Genomic DNA, 26,322 nt, shown 5'->3' with positions numbered 1-26,322 from the left:
TATATAATCCACCCCGGCTCCGAGTTAAATTTACACTTTGCATAGTGTTAATATTTTAACTCATTAATAGTGTTAATATTTAACACCTATAGTGTTGTTAAAAGACACGCAAAAGTGTACTTTTAACACTAAATTGTTGTTGATTTCTAACACTCTTGGTGTTATTTAATAACACATTGCAGTGTACTTTTAACACTAAATTGTGTTGTTTGCTTTCAGTAAGTGTTGATTTCTAACACTCGTCATGTTTAATGCTATGTAAAAATTTACTATTAACACTAAAATTGTATATCTACATACGGTCAAATGCTTACACCCCAAAAACAGTGAACTTCAATAAATTATTGATACAATTCTTTTTATTTTATTCAGAAAATATCTTCAAAGCACCATCATGCACATTTACAAAAATCAACTCCTGGCAGGCCGCATGTACAACACCACAAATGAAACACTTCATTTTTAAACCACGTGCAAGACCTTCGCCCAGAACTCACGTACTCTTGGAGACTGATCTGTTGTTGTAATATCGATGTTGTAGACTGTTGTCTGCACAAAGGTGAAGAGTGGGACCAAAGTTTCATCGTAAGACAGGTTGAACACGTAGTGGGATTTAAATAGTTCATCAAAAGCACCCAACGAGCTCGTAGCTTGGCAGGGGATGAGCCGTTTATCCACAACGATGGAGAAGGCATCCACTCTGTTTTTGTTTCGGCCAACAGCAAGGAGGTCCGGTTGTTTAGCCTCTCTTCCCAGCAGGTGTTCACTGATGCTGCAGCATGACTGAAAAACACAACATGAAAACCTTAGCTCAAGTTATTAGCCATGCAGTGGTACTTGTTGCTCCATGAGTTTAATAGATCCTCCAATTTGAGCAGTCATCTGGCCCTGTGTTGCAAAAATGAAATGTGAGCTTCACTGGAAGGGTCTTCCTCCCAAATTAAATCCCACTTTATTTTGAAAAAGGAACACTCAGTGAAGCGTGTATAAGAATTCGAATTATCACTTTAAAGCAGTGTAGGAAAATGAAGAGTTAGCAAGCTTTCAACTGCTCACTGCATAGTTGAGTCTGTTAGATAAAATAAATGTTGATTTGCTCCCATGTCGAAAAAGTCTTTGCTGTTGAAGAACTGTTGTAAAGATTGCGACATTGAGATGTTCAGATTAGTTGTTATTTTTCAAGCTTAAATCACTTTTTTATTGAGTTAATATAACTGAAAAACTGGCTTGTGGGATTTACGCAGATGAGACACACATACCTTGTGACAATGCAACATTTTTCCCACTGCATCACTGGGACTTATTTTGATCCTCTTCCGTCCAGCTGTGGGTGGCAAGAGATGGAGAAGCAGCAGCAGAGAAGCCATGTCACTGTCTCAGTCTACCAGGAGTAAATAAGGCAAAACAAATCATGTATATGTACTTGGAATGCACAAAGTTAATAGCACCAGCCATTTGGATAATAAATTAAGGATATCATGTAGCTTACCGGTATGATCATCTTCTGGAAGGTTCTCTGCAGCTGTCAGAAGTTGGCACAGCTCAGTTGACGGAGTCAGGTGTTTGGCCTCTTTGATGACCGTGGGCTTGAATGCTGTATCCCACTTCTCGAGCATCTTGGAAGCCGTCTCAGCACCAAACACCAGCGTGAAGTCTTGATTCAGCTGTTGATCATACAGATGCCAAAAATAATAATAATTAAGCAAAAGGTGTGTGTGCTGATAACTACTTACATCCAACCAAATTAAGGACTAGAGTTTAAATAAAAGATGTGCACAACTCACGAGTCCTTTGACGTCTAAAAAACGTGGAAATAAATTCTACAATATTTTGAAGAAACACTTACCCATCCATTTCAGTCATATGGCCAATATGTTGACAAGCTGTCTACGGGTGCGGTGCTTCAGCGAATTTCCTGACTTGTACTCTTCAAGGACATCTTCACCTCCAGGTTTGGTGAGCAAGGCATTTTCTACCATCTACTCACATAAGATTTTAAAAAATTTAGTGTATAATTCAATTCAGTTTATTTGTATAGCCCAATTTCACAAATTACAAATTAGTCTCGGAGTGCTTTACAATCTGTACACATAGACATCCCTGCCCCAAAACCTCGCATCGGACCAGGAAAAACTCCCAAATAATTTTCAGTCTTAATCAAACAAACAAATTGGTCAGGTAACGTAGAAACATCTTTTCAGGATATGTGGGGCATGCTGAAGCCAAAACAAGCAATATAGTCTACACTACAAAAGACAAGGCACCGTTCCATGTATGTAAATTAACCTAATTGAATAAATATGTATGGAAAGAAGAGTTACATAATACAAAGCTACACAACAGCTAAACCCTGGGTTAATTATTAATTTACACTAAACTAAGTTTCGTAACTTTCTCAATCTGGCACTCACCATTCTAAATTTAATTATAGTCCAATTGGTGAGAATCATCATTCAGTTAAACAATTTTCTTGATGATATTGTGAGTAAAAATGTTAACTGACATCTACTGCTTTCAAGTACCTCTTTTGCAGCCTCTGAATCCGAAACCTTTTTTGTAGACCTGTCCATGACCTCAGAGCTCAAAATCCCCCTTTGTCTTTGACCGGAGAGGTCATTGTCACTTGAAGAAAGCGTCATGGTATCCGTGAGAGAAGATGGTGTTGAATGATCTAAAGGAGAACAATCTTATTTTTTATTACAAAATTAAAATTAAAATATATCCAGTTACCCGATTGAAATGTGAAAAAATTACAACCAAACACACATTTACAAACTTTTTGGGCAATTAGATGCTGATCTGTCTTTTACATAAATATTATTTCTTTGTTCATCAAATTTATCACTGTAGTCAGACAGTTAGGGACATAAAAGGCTTCAAAATGCAGATTTAATAATGAAACCTACCTTCATCTGAAATGCTGTCACGCACGATCAGGCAAAGGTCTGGATTGGACTCTATCAGTTCAAGAAGAATGTCTTCCTCCACTGCAGTGTCAGTTTCATCAAATATGTGAAGTTCAGCTGCATCATGGAGTCCAAATTTGTTTTTGACTACAGGATGAAAAGCATGACAACATAAAGATAAAAAACAGGTTTTAACTGCACATAATGACTGATCAACCATATTATCTATATAACATATCTGAAATTACATGCTTTGACTTAACAGCAGTATTACAATGTTGTGTTGTCGCCATTACTGTACAAAAAACAATAACTTTCAGAAGCAAGTTGAAAACTAAAAACACCATCAGTTATCTACTGATGTGTATAGCTGCAATAGCAGACGACCTGTTTTCCAGTTGTGGCAAGACTTGAATGTGTAGCCAAGCAACCAAGATAATCCAGATATGGAATTTAAACAAAGTAACAATGAGAGGTAGAAGCTACATAATTGTCAATGTTTGCTGTATTTAGAATGTCAAAATAAACCAAAAAAAGGCCTGCAGCAAGAAGTAGACTATTCACGCCATAAGACGGACAGCACCAAGTAAAAGTAAAATAATAAAAACCCATTAGGATTATGACAATCCTATGTACGATGCCACTTAAACATTGTGTATTTGTTGTTAAACCAGCAATAATTTGTTTTTTTACATAATATGTTACTCACCTGCAGTGATGAATTCCAAATCGGTGAAACCTAGCTGTAATGGGATGTACTTCTTGGTCCTCTGGTATTTCACCTTCAGCAGCATGGTGATATCTTGCAGAAACTGTACAGAGTGGAAAAAGATAGCTGTTCAACTTTCTCTAGGCAAGGAGTTATTAAACATGTATTAAGTGCAACAAGTGGCTAAAGTTAACAGGGTATCGCTAAGTTAACGTTAGCACCTTCGTCTCAGAGATGTTGGAAGTCTATAATTACCGTTTTGGTATCAATTAGGCACTCGCTTTTTCCTCTTTAGTCCCTGTCGCAGTTTAGCATATGCCTGCGATAAAAGTCAGCCAATTAAACCATACGCCGGTGAAATGCAAGACAGCGAGACCGCAGTTCCGCGAAACTACCGTTAGCCCTCGAGACAGCAGTACCGCGAAACTACCGTTAGCCCTCGACACAGCAGTACCGCGAAACTACCGTTAGCCCTCGACACAGCAGTACCGCGAAACTACCGTTAGCCCTCGACACAGCAGTACCGCGAAACTCCCGTTAGTAAAGCTAGCCCTCGACACAGCAGTACCGCGAAACTACCGTTAGCCCTCGACACAGCAGTACCGCGAAACTACCGTTAGTAAAGTTAGCCCTCGACACAGCAGTACCGCGAAACTACCGTTAGTAAAGTTAGCCCTCGACACAGCAGTACCGCGAAACTACCGTTAGTAAAGTTAGCCCTCGACACAGCAGTACCGCGAAACTACCGTTAGCCCTCGACACAGCAGTACCGCGAAACTACCGTTAGTAAAGCTAGCCCTCGAGGCAGAAGTACCAGAAACTCTCGTTTATGTCCTGTCATGGTGGATCGTCGAATTTCTGATGGCAAAATAATGTGGCATAATTAAGTTAAATATTCTTCAAGAAATTTACTGAAAGAAAAAAAGTATATTTATTATTTTGGCCTGGAATTAAATATGCTCGGCCGGTTTGAACAGGTTCATACATATTTATTGACTGATGTTACACTTCCTGTCTTATTTCTCCTCCCTTCAACCAACTAACGTTAGCAAACGTTAAGTTAGCTATTAGTCACAAGCTTCACTAAAATATAAAACACGTCTCACCACACTTGAAGTTAACACATCATTTCATATGAAAATGAACAGCCTGTATAAGTAAATATAATGTGTACTTACCTTCTGAAATAACAGCTAAATATCTTCCTGACCGCGGGTTTTCTTCACCGTGACTTCAAGAAGAAAGAGCGCGTTGAAACCGGATGTGCAAGTAACTCGGTCAGGAGAGCATCACTTAACTCGCCGCAATAACTCCGCCCCCAGAGCTGTTTGAACACTGTAAGTGCTAAAAGAACACCACGATCAACACGGATCAACTCAAAATATTTGACACTGGGAAATCAACACTACCAATTTTGCTGTGTAGAGAACATGGTTTATCTGTGACAGGTGAAGCTCAGGTGCAGAGAAACAGGCTGGACTTCAGGTTTGAGTGTAACAAAAAAACACTTGTCACTGAAAAAAACGACATAGGTCGTAGGCAAATTGGCACAAGAGACAAAACATGCACAAAACTCAGGTCAGCGGCAGGTACAGCAGCACTAATCCAGATGGGAACAAAGAGACCAAGGAAGGCAACAATCTGACAGGAGACGAGTGAAAGACATGCACAATATATAGTGGGGGAAACAGGTGTACGGCATGAGACACTAACGAGACGAGAGTGGCTAAGGGCAGGTGAAGGGAATGAAACGATCAAGACACCCTAGGCAAATGCACAGAAGGAAACAATCATGGACAGGGCAGACAATCACAGGGACATGAAGTGCAGGGAAACAGAGGACACGAGAGACAGGGACGTTACGTTATCAGCTGCAATTTACATCACTAACCCAATGCATTGCGGTCGTTGTCCATGGAGCGATCAGGTTGTCCTTGTCAACTTGCTAAGTCAGGAAATTAGATTTATTAATAATTAGGGTCCTCGTCGACTTCGTCGTAGAGGAACCTATTGTTATTGAAAGGATTATTATTATTCTCGGTCCGCAAGAAACGTCGACTGTCCGCACCCCGTACGCCCCAGCAGACTTAAATTCCACATGCAGAAGCAGACTGGTGAAAATTTTCATATTATTGAGTTTTCGTATTAGTACATAAAGAAATGGCTCTATAGCGCCCCCTAGAGTGTTCGTACTCACGGTTTTTTTCGCTAATGACGGATTGAATTGAGATTTGGTCCAGAGGTCAGAATTGACCTGCTCTACAAAAAAGCCTCTCAGACCCCTAAGCTCCGCCTACTTAGATTTTCCGCCATTTTGAATTTTGTTAAAAACACTTTTTGTTTAACTCCTCTGAAACGCTTCGTCCAAATCATATACAACTTACTGTGGTTCATTATCGGTTCGATGCCATCAGAAATCTTTGAAAGATTGTTGATAGGTCATTGTTTTCAGAAGATATGGACCAATGAACATCCAAGGGGTGTGGTATAATATGTAAAGACACCTAACTTCCAAATCACTTGGTCTATCTTCACCAAATTGGTAGCCTATGTCCACAAGGACACCCTTAACCTACCTTGATTTTTTCATAATATTTGAACATTAGGGGGCGCTACAATCAATCCCTCAAATTATGCCTTTTTGGCCTTTTTTCATGTTTTTAGGGGTTGTAAAACCGTTAACTCCTCCTAGTGCTTAAACCCGATTCATTCCAAACTTGGGCAGTAGGGTCTTGAGACCTTTGTCTTGAAAAATCTTTGAAAGATTTCAAAAATATTAAACTATGTGCGTTTGCCGGACCGGCAAAGAAACGCCATTCGCCATGAAAATTGACGTTGTTGTAACTCAGCCATACATAATGGAATCTGCTCCATATTTCTCATACATCATGACATAATGACCCTGAAGACATCCATATGCTAATTTTTCCATATGCTAATTTTTTTTCTGGAAAAAAACGCCATTCGCCATCAAAATTGACGTTGTTGTAACTCAGCCATACATAATGGAATCTGCTCCATATTTCTCATACATCATGACATAATGACCCTGAAGACATCCATATGCTAATTTTTTTCTGGACTTAGCGCCAACTAGTGGCACTAGGAAGTTACATGTTTTTTACTTTTATACACTGCTCCTCGCAGATTATTCAGATCGCTCTCAAAATATACCAGAATAGACCTAAGACCTCGATGATGCTTCCCTGTGGAGCTCGTGCGACACGTTGAATCACATTCACATGTAATTTACATGACAAGGTCTAGACTTCACATGGATACACATGATGCATGTATATGTTCACATTGTCACAGCGTCCCCTGCTGCTAACCCTGGACTCGCTCAAATCTGCTCCAAACTTCTCATGCTTCGTAGAATTCAAGGCCTGAGGATATCAACAAGCCTTTTTTCACTCAGAGTCAAAGCGCCACCGACTAGCAAAGTAAAATCAGTGTCGCGTGACGAACGGTCAAACGCCCGAACGCCGTGCGTGCGCTCTCGGCCGAGGGGGCCGGCGTCCGGCCAGCACCCCCGACGTGCGAAGCAGGAAGAGGACCCGTTCATCGCTGCTTGCAGCTTTAATTAATATTGTATTTGTTCATGTTGGCATTTTTTTTATTATTTGCCTTTTTAACCTAGTAAAATGTTTTCCAAATGTCCGTCATATGTGAAAATGATATATGTCACAACTTTAAATATGAACTCTGCTATTAAGGGACTTTATTACAGGTGTGTACCACCTTATTTGCTCTGTATTTTCAACTTTCCATTGAAATAACTGGACTTAAAAGTTGAGCAGAACTCCAAGGGAGGAGGAGGAGGAGGAGGCCTTCAATCCTCTAAAGTCTGCAACATCACATGCCTATTCCTCCGAAGGTACAGGGCCTGCATTGGGATGCATGGCAGCACATAGTTGCTGTGAATGCACTCGATTGGAGGAATCCTGAAAGTGAGGCAACAGCAGCTGGAAAGACATGAAGCCAATGTTTATGGAGTGCCTACTATGAAGCATAAGTAATACACTGTATGCCATGGACACACTTGCACGCTGGGAACTGACGAGCAGTGGCTTCTGTGTGGCAACGTAGTTTTGACGCGTGTGATAACAATATACAGATACAAATGTCAATCACCAGTTGGCACATGTCCTGCATGTCTGATCAGGCTGCTATTTTATTAAGGCCGTGCGCTCTGCAGCTGTGTTTCGGCGAGCTAAGCCATGCAGACGCAAGCCAGAGATCCATTTTCACATCAGTGTGTGCCTTCTGTGGCAGTACCATTATAATAATTACTGATACTGCGTGTCCTCTGTTGCCAACAATAAAATGCCTCTGGGGAAAACTCTGTACAAATTCTGGACCGTCAAAATCTAATTTGTCGAGAGGATCTTATCATTTTCAGTTTTAATGCTGTAACGGCTGTCATGCCGGAGGAGGGGGAAAGAAAGAAAGCACTCTGTTCAGTCGGAGAATATACTTTTGTCTTCAACAAACACTATGGAAGTCAGCCTCTCCCTCACTTCTAACGCTCTCACGGCCAAACTTCAAAGTCCACCCTTTAGCATGAAATATTAAGCAGGGTGCTGCGCTTACACCTGTTCCTCTGTGCCGTGTTCTGTTTACTTCCACTTTCATCACACCAGCTGATATGCAGGGTACGCACCATTAACCAAAGAGGCTCTTCAACAGCCTACTACATGTATCTCTTCGTAACTTCCGTTTGTAATAGCCACACCTAATTAATTTCTGTATAGAAATATATGCTCTCTTGCCCCCATTTCATTTGACGTCAGAGTCCGTGGGGAATCAGTGGATTGCTCAAGGGCCCCATCCTCAGTTAGACAAGATGTCTACCTAATTACTGTGATGATTACGACGAGGAGGATTGATGATGCTGGTGGGTTTTCTCGTGCTTTAGTCGCGCAACACAATAATTGCATTATGGAATACATTACAAAAACCTAAAAGAATATGGGTGTCCTGGGTCGTGACGGTTATCATATTTATTTGAGTCTGTCTCAGTTAGATGGGAAGACATCATGGTTTTTCTTGTGTAGTGGAATTAGTTATGTAATTTGCAGAGCTGAGGAACACCTGACATTTCAGTAAAATACAAATTGTTGTCAAAATGCCTTTTAGTAATTTAAAACAGTAATTTTTTTATTATTTACTCTTGATTAAGCGGAATAACACATTAAATGTTTTAATATAAGTAACTGTTAGAGCACGTGCCTATTTACCAAATAATTGTATATAAAATACAGTGCATACTGTATTCTTAACCTTGTTTAACAAAATGTGAGCCTCTTGACTCCCTAGTCCTCCATTTTATTCAAACGTGCCTGGTGTTCTGTGTCATGGCGGGAGAAACACTGTGTGAGGGATCGATCCATCTGGAATTTTTTGAAAGCTGATTTATTTTACTGTTGTCGATTCAGTCAACAGTTTATTTCTGTTCGAGCCGAAAAGAAACACCTTTGTGACTTGACATTTTTGAAAGGCCAGAACACTGGAGAATGCAATTAATGTTTCACTATGTTGTCACTTAAATTGTTGCAGTTGACTTTGATGCCATCAGTTCTAGAGGAGAAAAATATAGTTCTCCCATGTCATATTTATTTATTTATATATATATATATAAAATTATCTATTTGTGGGAAGCCATTTCAAAGTCACTTATAGAAAACAACAGATGCAAGATGTCTTGCCTATAAAAACAATATTTTTGACATGGACTTCATGTAAACAGAAATGTCTTCACTTCTCTGTTGGTTTTTACTGGCGTTTCATTTTCTGCATGATTTACTTTGGCAGTCTACCACTGAACTCATCAGTGATGCTTTCTTTTGGAGGGGCCCAATAAATAATTGAGGGAAGATACTTGAATGCCCTTATTAGTTACTCCACTGTTTCACTTGTCTTTGCTGACATGTTAATGCAACGCTAAATGTTATTCCAGCTTACCATGTGACACAATGTCATCACTTATCTCATCGGCACATGATATGAGTTATAACCTTGGGAGAATTAACTCGACACATTGTGTGTGTGTGTGTGTGTGTGTGACCCCAACCAATACATTTAAAATAGTTTACAAATAAAATACAGTGCAGTTTTTATTTCAGCAGTTGTTTTTGTTGCAGGGGGATCTATTGTGTGTGCTCTATGTGTGTGTGTATGTTTCAATGCCTTTGCGTATATCCAAACAGTTTGGTGCACTAAATCCATGTAATTGTTGGTTCAACCTACATGGATGATACAATACAGAAATATTAAATATTTAGCTTGAAGCTGTTTTGCAGAGGGCCAGTAGAATGGAGGATTCTCTCATCTATAGCCACAAGCAATATATTTTCTTCCCCAAGTAATTGTCAGGAGTGGTTCCGACGATTTGACTTTCCTAAAATCAGCACATATGCACGCACTATAGGCGGCGATATTTGGTGATGCAGTTGACGTGAATCAATTCCTTGTGAAGCGGTTTTGTTACAAGGAAGCCGCTGGGTTTAACTGTCTCTAGATGGAATCCTGAGTAACCCTGTGAGCACAGTGAGTGATGTGTGTATGTGGGGTGACAGTGAAGGGCTGCAGACGGAGGGCGGAAGCAGATGTGTGTGAGAGCGGTTTGGAGCTGTGGCACTATCACAGGGTGCCTTTGTCTGGCTGTGGAGAGTGTTGAATTCAAGGCTGTTAACACTAGTCTGCATAGTCATATGCTAATGCCTCTTACTCCGAGAGAATAAATAAATGATAGTCCAGAAAACACAACCGAGTCCCTGCTTTACATGCCTCGTGCAACCCAGTCAGTGTGGAAACGGAGTGTCAGAAAGAGAGAGAGTGCCGTGTGCGTGGTTGCATTATAGAGAGGTGTGCAGCGTAGATGCACAGAAATACCGTTGAGGGAACATCAAAGAGACAAGACAAAGGTTACTCTCTATAACCTTTTCTTTCTTTTTTTGAAAGCGTTGCACTTGATGGTTTTTAGGTGACGTTACACAAAAGATAACGAAAGATAGATGGAGCGGAGAGACACAGAGCGCGATTTGGAAAGAGAGGAAGGAAGGAAGGAAGAGAAGGGGAGGGGAGGGGGATTTAAAGGGCAAGAAACGGAGATTTAGATCGAGCCCACGGAGTGAGTGCGAGGGAAGAGAGCCAGCACAGAGCAGGAGCAGAGGAGGTGGATGGGAGAGGAGAAGAGGATAGGCATTGACTGGAAGCGTACACATGGTCGAGAGGAGAACGGCTATTTCATGTGCTCTGTGGGCATGACTGAGGAGAGCGACCGTCTGTCTGGATTGTTAGTCGGCTGCTCGTCCACAGATAGAGGACACACAACGAAACACAGGCAGGCTGGGGACTATTGGGCTGTGTGCAGAGGATGAACAGGCGATGTGGGCTCTCTGGCTGTGATCGCTGTCCTCAGACCTCGTAGCCACTTCCACTGGTGTGCTGTTGCAGGCCGTTAGCCTCGCAGTAAGGCGGCAGCAGGCAACGTGATTGATGCAGAATGAGCTCCAAGCACTCCTCCGACTGGATCCCCTACAGGTACTGTACCACCTGCGTGAGAACACCGGAGAAAGGGCACAGTGTTCATCGTTTGAAGCAGTGTGTGCATGTGTGTGTATCTCAGCTTGTGGTCAGTCATGTGAGTGTATGACAAGGAGATCAGACTGTAACAATGAATTGATAAAAGCAAACAATGTGGAGGGAAACTGGTTTTTAGTTGTTGTTTTTGGCATACTATTTCTGTTTTTGCTAATATGAACAAGTTTATTGGAAATATTTGTATTTATATTTTAAACAGGCTCTTTTAAATAAATACATAATAATGCAAAAATGAATACCATAATGTCAGCTGTGCAAGTCAACTCAGTTTGGTCTATTTGGCAGAATATTTTTTCTTTCCTTACACTGTTGTATTGTTCATGTGTAAAACTGCCACCTATTTGATTCAGAATTAGTGAAATAAGTTGTTTAGTTAAAAGTTTAAATCAGAATCACATCCTATTTTCACTTTTTTGTCTTTAAAAAAATAATCACGGAGGAACTTCCTGCCTTTGCGTGTGAATGGTCTATCCTTTTTATGGAGTTTAAAAAATAAAAAACAACAGAATGATTTATAACAGGATTTATGAGCTTTCAGTGCTGTAAAAAATATCTGTTTTCATAATTTCAAGTGCGGTGCTAACACGGCTGGTGCTTTCCTCTGAGAGAATACCTATTGCCATGGTTTCCCTGCTTACTTTGATGTCATTGGCTCACGGTTGCTATAAGTTACAGTGGCTGGAAAGGATGCTGGCAAATACTGTAGAAAAAAACTGATATTTAGGTATCACATTTTATAACAAGGTTAATATAAAAGCATTTTATGAAGTCATTAAACAAACCACAATTAATTATTCATGACAGAAGTACTAAGAGGAACAAACTATGTATCGGGTCATTCTACATTTTGACCTTCAATTCTTGTTCAAGAAAAAAATGAGCTCAGGAAAACATAAACCCCTCTGTGTCCAAAGTTATCTCTCAGTATGCCATTTGAGTATCAGTGGGGTAGAGAGATTAGTGCATCCACAATGAGCATTTTCTTATCATCCAGTGAAGCTGCCATGAAAAATGCATGGGCCTCTGCAGAGTTGGAGACAGCTGTACTATATAGCTCTCTCATATCGTTAGAGATACACTGTGCATGCATTCACAGAAATTGACAAAATGAAGGAAAAATAGCTTGAACACACACACTTCCACAAAGAAAAAGCGGTTGTTCAGTAGCTCTTCTCTCTGGGGAGCCAGATTAGCATTTCTGAAGTAGACTTGTGCACATCTTTAGTTCCTTCTGCTTCTCTCTGACTTGAAAACCCGGCGAGGCGAGCACATCGTGTCAGCTTGTGACAACAGAAATGATGAAATTGGGATACAGTCAAAAAGGCGTTTACAATGATTTCACATTTCGGGTTTTTTCACCGCCATGATCATTATTAGTCTTCTCAGAATGTTACATTGTGTCAATATTAGCTTTATTATTCACTTTACTGATAAGGTCAGTTGGGTCGTTACAAGTGCCCATCCGATTAATGTTCTCACACAATCAAATTTCAAGGAACAAATTAAATGTACTTGTATGTGCATATTGGATTGTCTTCCAGTGTTGCCAGGTGCCTCTGCAGAATCATCAGCGAGAGACGGTCACACACGTTAAACCTTGTGATGCATATCAAACTATTTTGAATGTGTGAAGAGGAGTCTGGGAGGGACTGACGGCAGTCACTTCCTTCCCTCCCCTGACTCTCAAATTCCCTTTTGGCTGGCTGAGTTTATTAAAAATACACTATTTTTATGTCCAAATATTTTTGTTTTGTTTTTATTTGTTTTTAATATATTGATCAATATAAAGTTTACACAGCCAGCATTGTAATGTTACTATAAAAAGGAGAGATCAGTCAGATAATCAGTCCAGAATTTCAAAGCATTACCCTTTGAACAGTGCTGCCCGGAAGTGGATGTGTGTGGTATAATTTATTGAAGATTTGGTGCTCATGTTACAGTTAACACATCTTTATACCTTAATGGTAATTACTGTACTTGGCTTAACCTGCGTAGCCAAGTTACGATAGGTAAACGTTGACTTTTGGTTTGACACAGGACACTAACAGCAGGCCTCATGGGTTAATGTCCTGTGTTTGTCGCTCTGTATACTCCGTCACCTGACATCCTCTTTTCCTCCCGTCATAATTACTTTGGTCACTAGAGGTTGACGCTTAAGAACAAACATGGGTCGTAATTAGCTGCTTGCACAGGCGACGTTTCTACGGTCTGCATACAGCACAACAATAACTTAAAATATTTTAGCAATTCAAAAGTATTATTCTCTTCTTGGATAATGTTGAAAGAGTCATTTAAAATACATCTTCATTTAAAAATGGGCATAAGAATGTCAAATGAATTAGAACATTTCTGATAAACTTAAAGCTTAAAATATATATTTACATTTTTTAGTTTTAATGGAAAAAAGGAAAGCTTTGCACACTTATGTATTTAATGATAAATACAAGCTCTTGTTTACTAGATGTTCCCTTGCCCTGGTGATGGTCCAGAAACAAAGCAAAATGTTGGCTTTATCAATAATATTGTACGGCGCCTTCCTTCGTAATACTTGATCTTGTTGACCTTCTTGGACTTTAGAGTTGCTCCTTGAATAGATTATAAAGCTGCCTGTGAACCTCACTATCGGTGTGTTGCTGAGTGACCACTTCACAATAATAAGCTGTTTGACCTCCACTGGTATAGTTCTGTTTGAATTATTATCTTCCTGTCTGATGCCTATTCACACACTTGATTACTCTGATTGCAGACATGGAGTGCTTTGTTTGTCTGTATGTCTGACGGAGAGTAGGAGGTAAATACATTTTCATTGCACCTCTGTTGCCTCTGTTGTAAATCTAGAGGTGCAGTGCAGGTAGACATGATATTCATATACTGATCTCACATGCTGCAGCTGTAGGACCGACCTGTCAGCTATGCCTGTGCAAACACAGACATACCCATATGGCCTTTTATCATTTGAATGTCACATTACTTGTACACCTTCAGGCAGTATGCATGAAAGCTTTTTAATTGTTGAGAGTAAAACATGACTTTTAAATGTACACATTTCTCAAAACGTAATGGAAAATAAAATGAGAGACTTGTGCCTTTATTACGAACATGCATCCTGTTGTCTGTCATTAGTTACTCATCACTAGAGGAAACACATTCTACATTTGCATGTAAAAACATAATGCCATTAAAACCACACAAACCACATGACCTATCAGTCATAGTTAGGAGTGTTGGAAAAAACACAATGTTCTCGTCCTACTTCATCTTTTCTTCTTCTACTGTGGCTCATTGTCTCCAACTCTTCTAAGAAACCCTCTCACTGCCCTCTAATTAGGTACTTTGAGTGTTTTCAGGGGTCTCTGAGATGCCCACAAAAAAGGAAGAACTGGAAGCAGAGAGCTATGAGAACGATTAACGTCCTGCACTTAATGCAGATTATTGGCGAGTAGAGCAAAACAGCAGCACAGTGGTAGCCACAGTAAATCCCTGGTAGGGTTTGACCTGTGAGCTTCACCAACCGCTAATGTTTATGTCGGTGAAGTTATACAATAGCAAAAATACAAGAAAAGGTGTAATGTGGAAATGGAGTGCTGCAGCATGGAGACGACGTTTAACTGCGTTAACAAGAAACACAGGCATCTGTCAAATTCTAACTTTTGTTTGTGTGGGACATGATGTTGCAAATACATACAAATTTGGTTTTGATGTATTTTTGCTTGTCCTGAGTTAGTTGGTTGAATTTGGTGAATTTCACTAGTTCGTGCATGATTTAAGATGAACACATTCCCAATGGGTCATATTTGAGGGTCACTTGGAATTTAAATCTGTTTAATTGGAGCACACTAGAAGAGGAAGTTAACAGTGGTATAATTAAAATGACCTACTAAAAAATCGGAATATTTGAATATTCAAGAAATATGAATATTTAATTGTGTGTGAGAAAAAAACATATCTGTTATCAATAAAAGTAGAAAAAGACAAATTTAATTATCCTTAAATAAATGCATAGGGGTCAAATATTTCGGGGCCGGATTTGTGTTTTCAGGGAAATGCAAATATAGATGTAGGGTGGTGTATACACATTTAGAAGATAATTAAAGGGTTGTTTTTCTTCTTCTTTTTCTTTTTTGTTATTGTTGTTGTTTTTGGGGATGAATATGTGTATGCGTATATATATGCATATATTTGTATATATATATATATGTGTATATATATGTATGTATACATATATGTATGTGTGTATATTACATTATATATATATGTGTATACATATATGTATGTGTATATATATATATATGTATGTATGTATATATATATACTGTATGTATCATTGTGTCCTGTTTTATGTAGTTTTATTATTATTTGTTTATGTTTGTCTGACATAAAATAATTGAGGACAAAAAATTAAATAAATGCATACTTTTTCGCTAAATAGAAAACGTCTCTTAAATGTAAGACTTGCTCACAACTGTTTAATTTCAGTTTTCATGCCATGGTAGGAGATATTGAGATGGGGGGTGCTATATTCCAATTAGCCTGCATGCCACATAGGAAGGTGAGCCAAATCACAATGCCTTGTCGAATTATACTTTTTTTAAATTGAGGCAGCCCATAAAATAACTATATAATAGATATGCCCCCTTTCACGGCCACTTAAAGGAGCTGAACTTAAGTTGCTGAAATCATTTAAGAATTTCCTTTAGAGTTACACTGACCCTTAGGCATTTGCTTCGGCCAGTGGCATCATGTCCGGGTGCACTGCACCACCACATCAAATAATGTTCAAAGTGTTCCTGTAAAGAAGGATTGTACCCAGGTTGAGGTTGAGCTCAGGAGTGTGCTCCATGTTGTGTAGTCTTTAGTGTGTTGTGCTGCTGGGATGTGATGGTTGTCTTCCAAAGAATCACCTGTGATTTCCTTTTATCTTTGCATTAGATATTATATTTGCTGCAGAGGACGCACGCATGCTTTGGAGATATATCAAACATTTAAATCAACAGTAGCATTTATCACATTTCTCTGCAGCACCAACTGGATAACCTGCTGAAATGCACTTGTACTGGTAGGACTGAGGTGTTGATGACTCCGGCTCACAATGCACATTGTTCTAATTTGGGGTGACACAGTTCACACCTCATCAATCAAACCCTCTGTCTGGAAAGTGAAGTGTACAAGTGAAGGACAGCTGCTGTTAGTAGCCCCAAGTTTAAATGTGCCTTTTACAATCTATACAGCACACGACTCCCCCCCCCCCCCCCCCACAATGTGGTCTTCTGCCTTTAGGACTTAATCTCTGTTGAGGGGATCTGCTCATGTTCCTCTGGTGACAGTCACTCGGGGCTTCTTTTTTTTTACACCTTCTTGTCGCTTCTCCAACATCTCGGCTGCAACACTTTTTAAAGCGGTGCAAATGCAAATTAACCAGCAGAGCATGTAATGGACTATTTTAACATTCTATAATCCGTCTGCTACTGCGAGGAAAATCACCCGAGAGTGAAATTATGCATTTCCAAGGAATTAAAACAGTGTCTCAATAACAGGAGGACATTGTTTTGTAAAGGGGAGAGCTCAGCAAAGGAAACCAAGGATCTCTCAAAGCGCTCCTCTGCTCTCACTAATGATCTGGGCCAGCTTCATCATATGTTTTTTTTTTCCTGGGCACTTTGACATCACTCTAAGTACCAACGTTCAAGTGATGCCTCTGATTCTGTTGTACTCACTGAAATGTGGCTAAGTGACAGTTTTGCAGGAGAACCTCCCCGCTCTTATTATTGAGCGGGTGTTTATAAAGGACTGTATTTATCAACGCATGCATGCTCTCATTAAACTGCTTCAGTGTCTATTCGATGAGCTACCCAGAAGATACAAACTCCTTTTTCCAAGATGCCATTACACTGTTGGCTCTGAAGCCTTGTGCTCTTACACTTATTCTGCAACGGACTGGTGCCTTTGTATTGTTGGACCTCATGTAGACTCATCCTCCAATGTGTCTTGTCCATACTATGCACAGTATATTAAAGGCAATGAAGCTAATATATAGTCGGATACTGTGGCCAACATTATGCTGCAATCTCAGTTGCAATTGAATTAACGAAAGCATTTTTGAAAATGTCTATGATATTATGAAAATGATCAGCTGAGGAGCACTTTATGAATTGAAACACCCCTCTTCCATCTTCCTTTTCTTTTCTTTGCAGCACTTTAGATGATGAGGGCACCAACCTCCGACAACAGAAACTGGACAGACAGGTCAGTGTTTGTTGTTCTTCTGAGTCGTTCTTAAGAGCGAGTGGGTCACTAAACCAAAGCCAAGCAGTATTAACCCTTGTGTTGCCTTCGGGTCAATTTGACCCGATTCAATGTTTCACCCTCCTGTCGCCTTTGGGTCAATATGACCCGATTCAATGTTTAACCCTCCTGTTACCTTTATATTTACTAACATATTTTACCCTTGAGGTCAATATGACCCCAGCTATTAAAGTCTCCAGAAAATTATTAGAATTAATATTGTTTTCCAAGTTTAAGTGTGAGGTACTTTATGTTTGTTTGTTGACTCCCGAAAGAACACCGACATTAAACATTGAATCGGGTCAAATTGACCCGAAGGCGACAGGAGGGTTAACCCAACCGCTATCTATTGACCAGATATGCTAATCCATAAACACATTGTTTGCTTTACACTAGGTTTGTAATTCTTACACACATTTGCAAATAACTACACACGGTTGCCTACATTAGACACACCATTCAAAACTAAATGCTAGTGTGTTTTGTTTGCTAAACATTGCCATTGAAATACTACATACTCAATTACCAGTCACCTGCACCCATAATGCACCTGTGAAACCATGTGTAACCATTTTGATCCCTTGTGCACAACTATGGAGGCCAATTTTAGAGTGTTGGAGGACTGTAATTGCAATATGCTGTATTTTATTCACAGTGTACAGTGTTGTGACTGTATGAGTATAACAATAAACACATTTGTTTGTTGCATTTGTGTTCAGTCTATATGTACAGCATACAGTATACAAGTTAAAAATCCCCCAAAATATCTATTTAGCTTTTGCAAAAATCGTTGTTGTTTGTTATCAGGATTTATTGAGGCATGACCCTACTTCTTAGTTTTCCTCTTCACTTAATGGGTTTCTGTTCTTTCTGTAGTCTCACACAAGGTTTTAAGTGCAGTGTGACGTAACAGCCAAACATCTTTCTCATCCTATATCAGTAACCTCTCAGTCAGAGGGAGAGCCGCTTGCCACTAGCTGTGCATTACAGACATGTGCCTTCCCCACACGGTAAAGCCTCCACCATCACATGTGTGCACTGTGTAAATGTGCATTTCCCTTTCTGGAGCTTTACAGGAGATAATGTTGAGCTCTAATGCGTTGCAGCCTGAATTCTCACTAATAGAAACCTTAAATATTTGATGAGCTCTGGTTTGAAGACTTGCATATAGCTGACAGTTATTCCACATTAATAGCTATATTCAGCCTAAGGTCAAAGTGTTTCGGGCAGCTCATCCTTAAACAACTTCATTGTATTCCTGGCTTAACAGATTTATCTGAGAATGTGTTGTTGCAACGTGCTTTTTAAAAAGATGTTCTTTATTGTAGTAATTTGTGCTTTCTTCAGTGACCTCGGTGCCACTGCAATTTAATTTACTTCCTTATAATGATGTGTAATAGGAGGATGTAGCTTCTCTCATTTGCTGAAACTGTCTTTATCATTTTCCATCCGGGCACGTTTGTGCGTGTGTACACTCGTACGTGAAACCTTCACAACAGCGAGCACTCCTTGAACAGAAGCAGAAGAAGAAGAGGCAGGAGCCTCTGATGGTCCAGTCTAATGTAGACGGGAGGTCTCGCACCCGTCGGACCAAACAGAGCGAGGAACAGGCTCCGCTGGTGGAATCCTACCTCAGCAGCAACAGCAGCTCCATCTACCACGGTGAGTGTTGACGGGCCCTCCTCTGGGACTCCGCATGAGGGTTCAAGCAACACTCTGGAGTGAGCATGAAGATCTCAGACTGCTTGCTCCATCAATCTGGTTTGATTTTCAGGACTTATTTATTCTTTGGCTGAATGACAATTTCTTCTTGTGTAGTTTTCTTAACCCAATCAGAACTGTAGACTACAAGGAGCACAACTGCTAAACATCAAATTACAGAAATGGTTGAATAATTAAAAAGAGTTGATGGTATTACCCTTTATAGTTAGAGGCCGTGCAGACCCACTGCAACGTACCAATGTACCACAAATTGCATGCACTTTACTGAAGAGAGCAGCAATAGTGTGAAGACTAAGTTTGATGACGTCTTCTTAGCCACACAGAGAACAGAGCAGCCAACTCAGTCCATTTTCTGGGCTCAAGGCCATGAGCTGTCACGTTTCCTGCTAAGAGAGGAGACAAAATATTAACAAATTGTTACTCTGCACTGTGCTGATGTAACGGACTTGGAACGGGCACGGAAGAATTTGACTCAGATGGTGTATTTTCCCAATACTTATTTATTCTGCAGGAGAGAGCAGAACACACACAATTTCCTTCTGGTCTGTCTCTGTACTTCCGCTTCCTTCAGCAATACAAAGCCATTGTGCGGGGAAGACGGACCACATTAAATCTAAATGATAACAATATTCATCAAAAACCATGACATGTAACATACAAAACATGTAACATACAAAACAGCGACCCCTATTGGACAAAATAAATAACTACATGAGCTCGAGTAATTTTAACAGAAACAGCGAAAATGAACAAAAGGAAAACCATACCTGCAGGAGAGAGCAGAACACACACAATTTCCTTCTGGTCTGTCTCTGTACTTCCGCTTCCTATACACACGCAAAACAAAACAATTTACACAAAGAAAGTATACGTTGGGGCGACCGGATGTAGCTCAACAAACGGCGCCAAACTGGCTCAACGAAACTGCCACCAAACGTATATTTTAACGGTCTAAATGATACGACAGCTGGACGCCGGGATCGTATTAACGTTCCACTATTGTATGTGACATAAACGGTCACTTTTTATTAAAGAATACAGAGAAAATAGTTCGACATCGTTCCTCACTCAACTCACCTTCAGCAATACAAAGCCATTGTGACGGTGAGACGGACTCGGGAGCAGGAAGTACAACAGAGATGGAAAGCAATTTCCGCAGGAAACAGAATTTTAAAAATAACGCTAAATAAAAATGGCTCATTAAAATAAAATTCACAAACACTCAACAATATTGTTGAACAACAAACAAAAATAAAATACAACACATTGAAAACAAGAAATGACAGAATACATTTCTAACTCCGTTACATTCACCCCCACTGAATTTTATCAAACATGAGCACTGACTACAGAGTGCACGCCAGAGAAAACATTACAGGTAGACAACTTACAAAGGGCCAACATTAAGGAAACCAACATAAATGTATCCCATAAGGATGAAGTGGTACGAGAGCAGTGCTTGCCTCTCAAACCAACAACTGGCAACGGGGTGCCTTGTACACCCCACAAGACCCACACACAAAGTGCAGTGCAATACTGGCCCATGACATAAGGAAAACAGAACAGTGGGACATTATAATACAACACTTTCCAGACCCATACGGGCATAAGCTATCGGCTTTTGGTTTTAAAAAGTAAAAACCTGGAATGTGGAGTTGCAAACAGCCCCAACATTGAGCTACTCCTGGACAACATCCTGCCTGGACATGGTCTGTATAAGCCTGTTCACAGGATTAATTATGCGACCAAATGTTGACCTGACCTGTGCATTAAAACGACCAGAGTGTGCGGGTGAGACCTCAACCACAGTGAGCAAAGTGTCAGATGTGTTGTCCGTCTGTGTCGTGGTGTCAAGATCAAAGTCCGACTGTCTCACATCTGCTGAGACATCTGCAGCAGTCAAAGGGCAAGAATCACCAGTCACAGACTGATCAGTTGTGTGGTCCTCATGTGAGATAGCTGTGTTCTGGAGATCAGAAGTAACACTCGTCATGTCAGCAGTTTCCGCCTCAGCTAGACTTGGCACAGACAACTGAGTAATCCATGCAATGGTTCTCCTCTCCGAATCCACAGGCACCGCATCAGTCAAGATGCCCTGTCCATCTTCCACAGTTACAGGAGGTTCTCTGTCACTTTCAGTGTCAAAGCTTTCACTAGCCACACTGCGAGGCTCACTCCTTCTCCCAGGCACCTCTTCCGCCTCACCACCATCATCTCCTGAAGCTGAGGATCCTGTAACTAGCAGGGATGAAGCCCGGTCAGACATTTCACATGTGTCCCCCACAGGAAGGAAATTAACCTGCATCAGCAAGTTCCTGTGGATCACCTTCTCCCGTCCAGTGACTGTGTCGCGGATTCTGTATGTGTGTGTCTCCGTCTTTACGTCCATCGCAGTGTAGACGGTTGAGTCCCACCTGTCAGCAAGCTTCTTCTTACCTCTTTCCTTTCTGTTGGCCAGGAGCACCCTGTCACCGATCTTGATATTGGGTCCCTTTACTCTCCTGTTGTACAACTGAGCATGTCGATTCTGCTCTTTTGTAGCATGGACCTGAGCAATATTCATTGCTTCTTTCAGGTCGTCAGCGAGACTCGCCACATACTTCTCATAGCTCATCACGGCAGAGTCATGAAGAACAGTACGAAAGAGGACATCAACAGGCAGGCGGGGGATTCGGCCAAACATGAGGTAGAAGGGAGAATAACCTGTCGTCTCGTGTTCCGTGCAGTTATACATGAATGTCAGAGTCTGTAAGCGTCGAGGCCAGTCAGCCTTCTCTTCAGGGGGCAGCGCTCGAATCATGCCACCCAGGGTCCGATTGAAACGTTCCACACTCCCATTCCCCATTGGGTGATAGGGGTTGTGTGCATTTCTTGACACCCGAGACCCTGAGAAGCTCACTAATCAGCAGACTCTCAAAGTTAGCACCTTGATCACTATGGATCCTTTCCGGGAATCCAAAGACACAGAAGTACCGGTCCCATAGAACCCTAGCCACCTGCTTAGCTGTTTGGTCTTTACATGGAAACGCTTGAGCCATCCTCGTGAAATGATCAGTTATCACCAAAACATCGACAGATCTGTTTCTGGAGTCCTCAGCCGACCAAAAGTCAATGCAGACCAACTCCAGTGGTCGGGTCGTTTTTATGCTTTCCAGGTGGGCTCGTCCGTCAGGCTCGACTGTCTTGCTTACGACGCATCGCTGACAATGACGAACATAGTCTCTTACATCCCTGTCGAGGTTTGGCCAGAAAAACCTTTGTCTCGCCAAGCTGAGGCTCCTGGACTGAGCTTGATGTCCGGCTTTATCGTGAATCCCCTGCAGAACTTCAGTGAGTCAGGGACAACGTATTGGAACCGCTTTGCTTTGGTCTTCTGATCCCTTGAAATCCTGTACAACACACCATCCTTCACGATCAGCCTATCCCAGTGTTTCAGGTACCTCATGACCAAGACAGACTCATTGAATCTTTCTCTCCTAGAAGGCCTCCGATGTCTCTCGACATAGGACAGCACACGAGAGAGGGTTCTATCCTCCGACTGCTTATCACAGAGGTCTTTCACGGTGTAAGCAGGCAAGGCGTCTAGTCCAGGCGGAACCAACTGAGGTAAGTGCTGCAACACCTCAACAGCACGGGCTCTCGGACCAACATCCCACTCAATGTGTGACTGTAGTACAGCGGACACGTCCTCCTTCGCCACAGACTGACTGTGCATGCGCAGCGGACTGGATGCAGACTGGGCATGGGCATCGTTACTCCGAGTGGAGGGCTCCCTGTCATGACTGGATGAGCGAAAGGCATTTTGGACTGAGAAACTTGACATATCCTTGACTTCGGCAAGGAGACCAGCATAGGGCTCAGCGAGCAGCCTGTGGCCAACACTCGCTTTGACAAACGGCACACGGCTCAGGGCATCAGCTACGATGTTCTGTGGGCCCGGAACATACTTGATGTCAAAGTCGTAACTTGCCAACTTGGCCACCCAGCGTTGCTCACAACAATCTAGCTTTGGCTTTGGCAGAATGTGAGTCAACGGGTTGTTATCGGTCCAGACAGTGAATTTGTGGCCTTTCAGCCAGTGACTGAACTTTTCGCAGACTGACCATTTTAAGGCTAGAAACTCCAACCGATGAGCTGGATAGTTCTTTTGGGACCGAGATAACGACTTGCCGGCAAAAGCAATGGGCCTGGCTCGTGCCACCCTCCTGAATTTGAGACAGAACCGCACCTAGACCATCCAGGGACGCATCAGTTGACAGCATGAAGGGACGGTTGAAATCGGGTGAGCTAAGACAACACAGTGGACCAGTGAAGCTTTCAGACTTTCAAAAGCCTGTCCCTGCTCCGGTGTCCAATCAGTCGCATACAGCTTCCTGCTCGACAGTTTGTTTTGTGTTGTTTACCTTTTCTTGCACCTTTCAATAGGTCAAACAGCGGCTTGGCCATTGCAGAGTAACCGGGCATGAAGTTTTGATAGTAGTTTACCATCCCCAAGAAGGACCGTATGCACTTCGGGGACGGAGTCACGCCATCAGGCTCCATGAGATCAGTGCTTGTCATGTTGGTGATGCTCTCAACCTTGCTGGGGTCTGTTGAAACACCACTCTCATCAACAATATGGCCAAGAAACTTTACAGACCTCCTGAGGAAGAAGCACTTTTTGGGGGCTAACTTCAAGTTGTGTCTACGCAGCCTCTTAAACACCATCTCCAGGCGCAGCAAGGCAGTCTCCTCATCAGGTGCAAACACCAGCAAGTCATCCAAGTAGCATATGAGACTCAAATAGTTTTGATCACCAAAAATGCTTGTCATCATGTGCATAAAACTCCCGGGACTGTTACAGAGGCCCTGCGGCAGACGGTTGTACTCATACAGGCCCATGGGAGTGGTGAAGGCAGAGTATTTCCTGTCGTCCTCGTGGAGTGGCATATTGTAAAACCCGGAGGTCAGATCCATTGTGCTGAAAAGGCAGTTCCCCCCTAGCGCTGCCAAACAATCCGCCTGGTGGGGAAGAGGATGAGCATCCTTCAGTGTCCTTTTATTCAACCATCGAAAATCCGTACAGATGCGGAGATCTCCGTTTTTCTTCCACACAAGCACCAATGGTGAAGCGTATTCACTGGTTGACTTTCTGATGATCTCTTTTTCCTCCATCTCGCTCAGTACCTGACGCAGCTTTTGGTACTGGCCAGGGGGCACTCTCCTGTATGGGAGTCTGAATGGCCTCCCACATAGCAAACTGACTCCGTTCCAGATCCGCCCCAAATCCGCCATAGACTCCGGAAGGCTCAGGTCCGCAAACGGGTCCGGATCGTGACTAAATGCCACCCGCCGGATCCGGAACAGATGCGCACTGCGTAATATTGGCGGATACGGGGCGGATACGGGGTGGATTCGCCCCGTATCCGCCAATATTACGCAGATATTCATAAAATATTGACCCTTCCATAAAGCGGCTCATTTGGCCCAGATCAAGCTAACAAATATGCATCAATGCAACAACAACAAAATGAAAACGTAAATAATGTCAAACATTTTTTTATTTGAAAGGACAAATTTATATACACACACATTTAAAAAAGATATATTTTAAGTCTGTTCAGTGTGGGGACGTCTACAGTAGCACGCCTCCTGGAGCTACCGGTCTGCTGCCAGGTTGAACCACCGAATGGCGTGCTTAAGAACCTGGTCAGTGGACGCATGTGTTGAGTGATTCTTTCTGACAGCATCTGTAATCACACAAGCAGATACAAAATCACATGAATACTCAGTGCAACATAAATCAGACATGCAGTCTAAAATCTAGTGGCTGTCTGGCACTTAAAGTGTGCTATGCTAAATATAGTCAAGTCAAGTCAAGTCTTTTATTGTCAGATACACAGAAGAAACTGTTCTCCAGTCTCTGTGTGCGAGACCGGATGATACGGTACCGCCTTCCAGAAGGCAGCGGGTGAACAGGCTGAAGGCTGGATGATGGCAGTCCTTTAGGATCCTGCCAGTCTTCCTGAGGCATCGTGTGCGGTATGTGTCCTGCAGGGCTGGGAGCTCCTACCGATGATGAACTCCGCAGTCCTGACCACACTGCGAGGGCCTTGCGGTCCTTGGCTGTGCAGCTCCACACTGTGATGCACCCAGTCAGGATGCTTTCTATTGTGCATCTGTAGAAATTGGTGAGGATGACTGAATCCATGCCAAACTTCTTCAGTCTCCTCAGGAAGAAGAGGCGCTTGGCGCTTTGACCACCTTGTCTGTGTGAGCAGACCAGGTGAGGTCGTTGCTGATGTTGACCCGAGGAACCTGAAGCAGCTGACCATCTCCACTCCATAGAGCTAATATATCATATAACTATTATGTAAAGGTATAGTTGAGTAACATTCACCTAAATAGAGAATAAAGTTGCAATTCAAACATTTTATTTAGAAACATGGTTATTCGTAAGTTTGAACACAAAGACCTCCGGGTGAAATCAAATTGTTTTCATTATATATGAGTTACTTACGCAGGAGCAAAGTCTTGGACGTCATTAGATTGAAAGATTTTTTTCCATTAATCCCTTCCAATTTATGGACTTGCCAACATCATCAGTGAACATGCGCGAGGATGTTCCACGTTGCACGTTTACATCATGTCCTCCGATTGTTCCCAGGAGGAAATCTAAAATGGATAGAAAAAGTACTATTAATATTTGATATTGTTTTAAAAAACATTACCATCAAACAGGGTATTATCTAGTGTTAATGACATACAATAGATTTTAATGAGCTTTGTGAGATTCTTAAAACAAACAAAAACTCACCACACTCTTCTTCATTAAAGCGTTGGCTGGATCTTTGAGCTGTTGCTCAAACATGTCCACTTCCTCCATTGTGGTCAACGGAACGGGTCTCCACTCCACTTCTTGACCAGACATTTGTGTCACGCTGGGCTAACAAAGCTGTCAATTTTGGAAGTTAATTGATGGACCTGTTGTGTTAATTGATGGACCTGCTGTGTAAGCGTCTCAGCATGGCCATCATTTGAACTTGAGCAGCTATAAAAAACATTAGAATAGCATTTAAAAAAGGGAGAGATTTTACATCAAATATGGAAACATCAAGT

General features: G+C 41.6%; 1 protein-coding gene across 1 annotated transcript in view; it reads left to right on the top strand.

The window, feature by feature from the left end:
• Positions 1 to 26,322, top strand: part of tub (TUB bipartite transcription factor) — a 60,464-nt gene that overhangs the window by 13,754 nt on the left and 20,388 nt on the right. The window contains exons 2-3 of the mRNA XM_056412334.1: positions 17,412 to 17,463; positions 19,002 to 19,164. Coding sequence (XP_056268309.1) covers positions 17,412 to 17,463; positions 19,002 to 19,164 — 215 coding nt within the window. The remainder of the gene's footprint in view (positions 1 to 17,411; positions 17,464 to 19,001; positions 19,165 to 26,322) is intronic.

Source organism: Pseudoliparis swirei, chromosome 4, assembly GCF_029220125.1.
Source record: "Pseudoliparis swirei isolate HS2019 ecotype Mariana Trench chromosome 4, NWPU_hadal_v1, whole genome shotgun sequence".
Lineage (NCBI taxonomy): Eukaryota > Metazoa > Chordata > Actinopteri > Perciformes > Liparidae > Pseudoliparis > Pseudoliparis swirei.
This window is presented reverse-complemented; position numbering and strand designations above follow the sequence as displayed.